At 40.4% G+C, this 7,543-nt stretch overlaps 1 protein-coding gene across 11 annotated transcripts in view; it reads left to right on the plus strand.

The window, feature by feature from the left end:
- Positions 1–7,543, plus strand: part of SUSD1 (sushi domain containing 1) — a 276,094-nt gene that overhangs the window by 22,564 nt on the left and 245,987 nt on the right. For all 11 annotated transcript variants that reach the window (XR_007146102.1, XR_007146104.1, XR_007146105.1 and 8 more), the window contains exons 4-5: positions 6,131–6,283; positions 6,946–7,125. Coding sequence is in view for 5 of the 11 variants with exons in the window: in XM_047829141.1 (XP_047685097.1) it covers positions 6,131–6,283; positions 6,946–7,125 (333 nt within the window). In the remaining 6 variants the exon portion in view is untranslated. The remainder of the gene's footprint in view (positions 1–6,130; positions 6,284–6,945; positions 7,126–7,543) is intronic.

Here is a 7,543-nt window from a genome sequence, read left to right on the forward strand (position 1 = left end):
TTGGTTTTACATGAGTATTTGTGTCTCTCTAAACATGGTTTCTTAAGATGTAGGCTTTGAGCTTAACTTCACATTTGAGGAGGGAAAATGGCAGGAAGAAAACAATTACTTTCCAGGATGTGGGGAAGTAATTTTTGTCTTATCTTCTTGGAGTTGGAAGGAACTAGTTGTTAGTTGGTGATGTGGAGAAAAGCAGGCTGTGAGAGCATTTCATGAATGTGAAAGTTCTTCAGTGCATTTTTCCTCATGGAGTTCATTCTAAGTCTTCAGATTTTAAAGGCTTCTGCAGGCAAAGGCTTGTGTGGTTTTTGTTTTTGTTTTTTTTTTTTAAATTTTTGAGAGATTGAGAGAGAGAGAGAGAGAGAGAGAAAGAGAACGAGCACGGGAAGAGCAGAGAGAGAGGGAGACACAGAATCCGAAGCAGACTCCAGGCTTCGAGCTATTAGCACAGAGCCCAATGCAGGGCTCAAACTCACGCACTGTGAAATCATGACCTGAGCCAAAGTTGGATGCTTAAGCGACTGAGCCACCCAGGTGCCCCAGAGCTTGTGTTTAATGGGGGATTCACAGACTTGCCTCTCTGGCACTCTTGCCAAAGCTAAACTCTTGCCTCTATGACACTCCTTTTCTACCTAAGGGCCCTCCAGATGGATCTTTTGATTCTGTTCTAGAGCATTCAAATCTAGTGGAACAAGCCATGTGGCCACTCCTCAGACCGCAGCCAAGAAACCCATGAGAGTGTGTATATGTGTGTGTGAGGATTGCTCATGGTCACATTCAGGGTTTGGTGAGGGTTCTGAAGGGGTGGCTTATGCTCCAGGGAGAACTGAGTCAGTAGAAAGGCAAGGCCCATTCATACATTAGCTCACACGTACTGAGGAACTAATTAGCTTCATTTTACAAAAGTGTTTAGAAAGGTTAAGGAACAGACCTTAGTCCATCTAGTAAGTAGCAAAATCAGTTCTCAAACCTGAGTCTGACTTTCGAACACAGGCTATTGGTTGAAAGGATTAAATATAGAATGCCAGGGCCCTAGGACCAGGTCAGTTTGTCCTGCTTAGTTTTGCTACTTTCTGGCAAAGAATTGTCCTGGCTGTGGATGAAGTTAAATAATCCTGTATATACAATGGGACAAGGACAAATTTCCTCCCTTGATTAGTTAAGTACGTTGATAAGGTTGCTCACTTGCTCAGAATGTTTTTTTCTTCACAAGCAAACATGGTATAACCTTGGAGGCCCATGGAATCCACCACATGGAAAAATTATTCTTTATTTTATTTTTATTTATTTTTTCAATATGAAATTTATTGTGAAATTGGTTTCCATACAACACCCAGTGCTCATCCCAACAGGTGCCCTCCTCAGTGCTCATCACCCACTTTCCCCTCCCTCCCACCCCCCATCAACCCTCAGTTTATTCTCAATTTTAAGAGTCTCTTATGGTTTGCCTCCCTCCCTCTCTAACTTTTTCCCCCTTCCCCTCCCCCATGGTCTTCTGTTAAGTTTCTCAGGATCCACATAAGAGTGAAAACATACGGTATCTGTCTTTCTCTGTATGACTTACTTTACTTAGCATAACACTCTCCAGTTCCATCCACGTTGCTACAAAAGGCCATATTTCATTCTTTCTCATTGCCACGTAGTATTCCATTGTGTATATAAACCACAATTTCTTTATCCATTCATCAGTTGTTGGACATTTAGGCTCTTTACATAATTTGGCTATTGTTGAGAGTGCTGCTATAAACATTGGGGTACAAGTGCCCCTATGCATCAGCATTCCTGTATCCCTCGGATAAACTCCTAGCAGTGTTGCTGGGTCATAGGGTAGATCTATTTTTAATTTTTTCAGAAACCTCCACATCGTTTTCCAGAGTGGCTCCACCAGTTTGCATTCCCACCAACAGTGCAAGAGGGTTCCCATTTTTACATGGAGAAATTATTCTAATGAGCTTAACATGTTTATCCAGCTAAGATTCTAGAGTGGATTAGAGAAGGGATGGTTTGTGAACATTAAGAGGTCATTAAGAGTCAAAATCATGTCAAACTAATTTCAGGGACAGATGGTAGATACTTGTGGACTTCATTAAGGCAGCTGATATCTTTGACAATGTCTGTGGACAAGGTAGAATTATTGATTGGATAATGGTACAAACCAATTGCAATGGGAGACGCAGTGTGGCTAGTACGGTCCTGGCGCCAGACACCTGGTTTCAAACCCTACCATTTCGACTCCTTAACCTGTGTGACTTCAGTCCAGCTACTTACCCACTCTGTGCTTCACTTACCTCATCTGTAAAGTGGGGATACTAATAGCGTCCGTTGTAAGGATTAAATAAGATGAAAAATAATTAGTAATAAATAATGAAGTGTTTAGAACAGTACCTGGCATGTGCAAGTTGATATGCAGAGGCCATTGCTATTAGCATTCATTATAACAGTCATTGTTATTAGGCTGTTGAATGACTGTACACAAAGCAAACTGATTAATGACCGTAGTGACTCATGCAGAATTGATTAGTATGTAGAAACTCTTAAGTCTTTTCCATACCCTCACTACTTAGCCACATTTTTGCCCTGTAGTACTTGTACTGCCGATTTTTAGAAGTCTACTGAAAAATCCACTTATTCTCACTCTGTCTTTTGAGGAGTCTGGGGTAGGTGGGCAGGCTGGAAGATGATTTCTCTGTCAAAGGTATATGTATGCATTTTACAAACATACTCCTACTTGGAACACAGATCTTGATAAGCTAAAATGATAGCTCCAATTCTAGGAACACATGCTGGATCCTGGAGTGTTGAAATCATCTCTAAAGTTTGTGATGGATTGAGATTGATTTTATTTCATACTATTTACATTTTAAGAATCCTTTGGTAACTATTACCCCAAATTCCATGATTCTGTTACCAACAGTTGTTTAACTGAGTTTTCACTGGTTTCATTTCTTACCACTCTTTGTTGATAGAAGTTGTTTTTTTTTGTTTGTTTGTTTGTTTTAATTATGTTTTCCCCTTTCTTCACAGTATTTATTCTGATGTTTTTCACTGGCTTGAATACTTTTCAAAATCTTTTTCAGAAAAGAAATGCCAATAGTATAATTTCTGAGATCCTTCATGTTCTGAAATGTCACTCCTTGGCTTAAATATAGTATAATGTCTTGTTCCCTTTTCCTTAGAATTCTATAAATATTACTCTATTATTATCTGGTTTTCAGACAAGAAGTCTAGGTCAGATTGTTTTCTTTTCCTCATAGATTACCATTCCTTTCTCTCTTCCTTTATAGATTTTTCTTTTATTCCATGAAATTCAGAATGACTTTCATTTTCAACATTCATGCCTGTCACCTCAAAAGGCTGTTTGGATGTGAATACTTAAGCAGAGGAAATTTTTCCTTTGATATTAATTCTTATACATCAGCACCATTCCCTTCCACAATTCCTCTTAAATGGATACTGAATATTTTGGATCTGTCCTTATTTATTGTCTTATAGCTACTGTCTCATATAATTTCTTTTTCTTTCTTTCTTTAAAAAATGTTTTTATTTTTGTGTGTGTGTGTGTGTGTGTGAGAGAGAGAGAGAGAGAGAGAGAGAGAGAGAGATTGAGAGAGAGAAAGAGAAGAAGAAGGAGGAGGAGGAGGAGGCACGGAGAGAGAGAGGGAGACACAGAATCCTTAGCAGGCTCCAGGCTCTGAGCTGTCAGCACAGAGCCCAATGCAGGGCTTGAACTCATGAACTGCAATATCATGACCTGAGCTTAAGTCAGATGCTTAATCAACTGAGCCACCCAGGCACCCCTGTTATAATCTATTTTTCTGTGTTTTTGGAGAATTCTTCAAGTTGGAATTTGCAAGTTTATTTCTCAGCAGTGATCAACCTGTTATTCAGTGCCTCTATTGGGTTTTTATTTTTGGCATTCATATTTTGTTTTTAATTTCCAAGATCTCATTTTTTTTTTCAGAAGCTCCCCTCTTTTTTCATTGATTGTGGTATCCTTTTTTTTTTTTTTTTTTTTTTTTTTAGAGAGACAAAGAGATCATGAGTTGGGGAAAGGGGTAGAGGCAGAGAGAGAGAATCCCAAGCAGGCTTCATGCTCAGTGCAGAGCCACACATGGGGCTTGGCCCCACAACCGTGGGATCACGACCTGAGCTGAAATCAAGAGGCAGATGCTCAACTGACTGAGCCACCCAGGCACCCCTCCTTTTTTTTTTTTTAAGATTTTAGTTTTAAGTAATCTCTGCATGTAACATGGGACTTGAACTCACAACCCTGAGGTCAAGAGTCACATGCTGTTACAACTGAGCCAGCCAGGCACCCTGTTATAGTATCTTCACTAATCTCATTTGGACTTCTGTATCTCTTCATATGTGAAGAGTGTTTTGGTCATCTATTACTGCGTAATTTGTACTCTCCATCTCCCCTCCCCACACTTCCATTTAATGGCTTGAAACAACAATTTATTATTACTCACAATTCCATGGCTAGGTGGTTCTGTCACTCATGTGGAAACGTTCAGCTGGTGGCTGGACTGGGCTGGTAGTTAATAGAGGGCTTCTTTCACATTCTAGGGGCTTGATGCTGACTATCAGTCAGGCCACCTTAGATTTCCATGTGGCCTCTCTCTTCACATGGTATCTCATTTGTAGGGCATCCTCTGGCCTCTCTCCTAAGCATGATGGCTTGGATTTCCTTACAGCATGGCCACTGGATTCCAACAGATGGAAAGAGGAAGCTGTCACTTGTCTCTACTGTTAGGTTCAGAGCAGGCATAGTGTTAACTTCTGCATTCTATTGTCCAAAACAAGTCTCAAGACCAACCCAAGGGGAGGGGAAATGGATTCTACTCTTGAATCTCCAAGAAAGAGGGGGAATGGCCACCATCTTTGGAGATAGTCTTCCAGATTTTCCCGTAAGTCTGATACATTAAAGATATAGGCTGATCAGAATTGGTAGCTTGTATGGACTCTTTCAGCAATTAAGTGAATTTCTGGCTCTCAAACAATGATCAGTGAGTGATGAAGAGTTCATTGGTCCAAGACCAAAAACCAAACAAAAGGGAGAATATAGTGAATTTTAATAAAGTCATAATTAAACAAATTTTAAAGGGTTCTGATATTACTTTCTTCCTTCTTTTATGAAATTATGGCTTTAGTAGTTTTTGGAAAACAAAACAAAACAACTCTTTATCTGGCAAAATAGAATATTGGCCACTTTATAGTGGCCCTTTCAAAATTACTGGCCTTTAAAATCCCAGAGCCGGTTAAGAACCAGGTTTTCTTCAGTCCTGCTATTCCCTTGGTCCCCACCCCCCACCTGGGTTCTTAAAAGTGTCCTGGGAAAAGTCCCATTTCACTTAAGGTATTTTTTTCCTCTGGGTGAAATAGGAGTGTGTGTGTGTGTGTGTGTGTGTGTGTGTGTGTGTGTGTGTGTGTGTACATGTGTCTGATGGAATTCCTAAAGTTTTTAGTTTTGTTTTCCTAAGCCATTTCTTGGGGAAAAAACTGCCGGCTGGCAGAGAGGTTTCCTCTTCAGTGTCTGAATTACCATGTGGTTTTTACCTCTATACCTGATACTTCTGGCAGTCAAGAGGAGAAGTCTGCCAAGGGGCATGTCTTTTTCCTCTTGAAGCCTGTTTTAAGCTCTTGGAATCTTGGTAAAATTGGTGAGACCCTTCTGAATTTTCCTCTGACGACCTGCCTCACCATCCTATGCTCATGAGCTGGAAAGCATTTTTCACTCTGGTTTAAATTGTTTTATATTTGGAGTTCTACTCCAGGTATTTTAGTGTGAGGTAGAGGCCATCCTTATTTTGTACTAATTGGATTTTTTTCAGCATGCTTTTTTTGGGTTCCTTTTGTTGGCGTCAGAGAGTTGGTGATGGTGGTTGGTTTTAGTATATTTCCAGAACACATCGACAAGCATTTATGGAACACCTTTTAGTACTGTCGGTGTAAAGGACATATGAAAAGAACCTTTGAAGAATAAAATAAAATCAATGATACCATTGTAGACAAATGCATCCATTTTTGCAAGGGTAGATTGAGAATATGAGAAATGGCAGTCACCATGCCCCCTGCCCGTTTTTTCCTTTTTCTGTTTTTCTCTCCCTTCTTATATTTGGGGCTCAAGACATAGATGAGTGTGAGGTTTCCGGCCTGTGCCGACAAGGAGGACGGTGTGTGAACACTTACGGAAGTTTCGAATGCTACTGTATGGATGGGTACTTGGCAAAGAATGGGCCTGAGCCTTTCCACCCGACCAGAGACGCCACGTCATGCACAGGTGGGTTTCTGCCAAAGAAGGAAGCTTCTGAGGGCGAGATTCTGTTCTCAGATGACTTTCTCCTGAGCTGAGCCTGTGTCTGTGGGGTTGGGGTTGGGGTCTGTGTTGGGGATGTGAGTGGAGATTATCTATTCCTTTGTGCAGCTGTACAACCTATGAAACAAAGCCAATGATACAGGGTAGAAGGGGGCTATCTTATATTTTTAAAAAAGCTACAATTTTTAGGGATTTTTTAGCAGTAAATAGATATTATGCTATTAAACATGATTTTAGGTAGTAAATATAGCTGATCTGGTAAGGACCAGCAGAGGAAAATTGACTCTGGAAATTCCAAAGCCATATATATCTTTAGGTATTTTGCAATTTAAATTTTTTACTTTGTTGGGCTAGGCTTCTCTTTAGGGTGAATTAGTGAAGGCTGACTGCCAAATTCCATCAGCTTTATGCATGTATGGATGCTATTACCTATGGAAGGCCAGAAGGCTGAATAGAGACAATCATTGGAAACGTGCCCAGAAGTCAAATGAAAATTAATCAGTCTGTAAAATATGACTCAGGTGTGTGTGGAGGGAGGGGGATGATGGGGCAGAGGTGGAGGGAGATGATGAATTTTGAAAATTTATATTCACATAGTAATGAATTTGACATTAATTTATTTTCAGAAATAGACTGTGGCACCCCTCCTGAGGTCCCAGATGGCTATATCGTAGGAAATTATACTTCTAGGCTTGGCAGCCAGGTTCGTTATGCTTGCAAAGAAGGATTTTTCAGTGGCCTGGAAGATACAGTTTCAAGCTGCACAGCCTTGGGCACGTGGGACTCCCCAAAATTAAATTGCCAAGGTGAGTTTTCAAGAGGTTCAGGTTCCCAGATTGTATCATTTTGAGATTGTTTTCATATTTCTTTCTAAATTTCTCTTTAGGGTAGTGAATGAATTAAATAGATCCAGTAAATCCCTGTTGTTTGTAATAGGCTTACAGTTGATTCTCTTGGTATTTTCCGAAATAGTTATCTTATCACCTGCAAATAATGATAATTCCATCTTTTTTTTTAAGTTTTATTTTTTAAATTTTATTAGAGAGAGACAGAGACAGTGTGAGTGGGGGAGGGTCAGAGAGAGGGAGAGAGGGAACCTCAAGCAGCCTCCACACTGTCAGCGCAGAGCCTGACATGGGGCTCAAACCCATGAAACCATTTGATCATGACGTGAGCTGAAACCAGGAGTTGGATGCTTAACCGACTGAGCCACCCAGGCACCTT

Source organism: Prionailurus viverrinus, chromosome D4 (genome assembly GCF_022837055.1).
Source record: "Prionailurus viverrinus isolate Anna chromosome D4, UM_Priviv_1.0, whole genome shotgun sequence".
In the NCBI taxonomy this organism is placed as follows: Eukaryota; Metazoa; Chordata; class Mammalia; order Carnivora; family Felidae; genus Prionailurus; species Prionailurus viverrinus.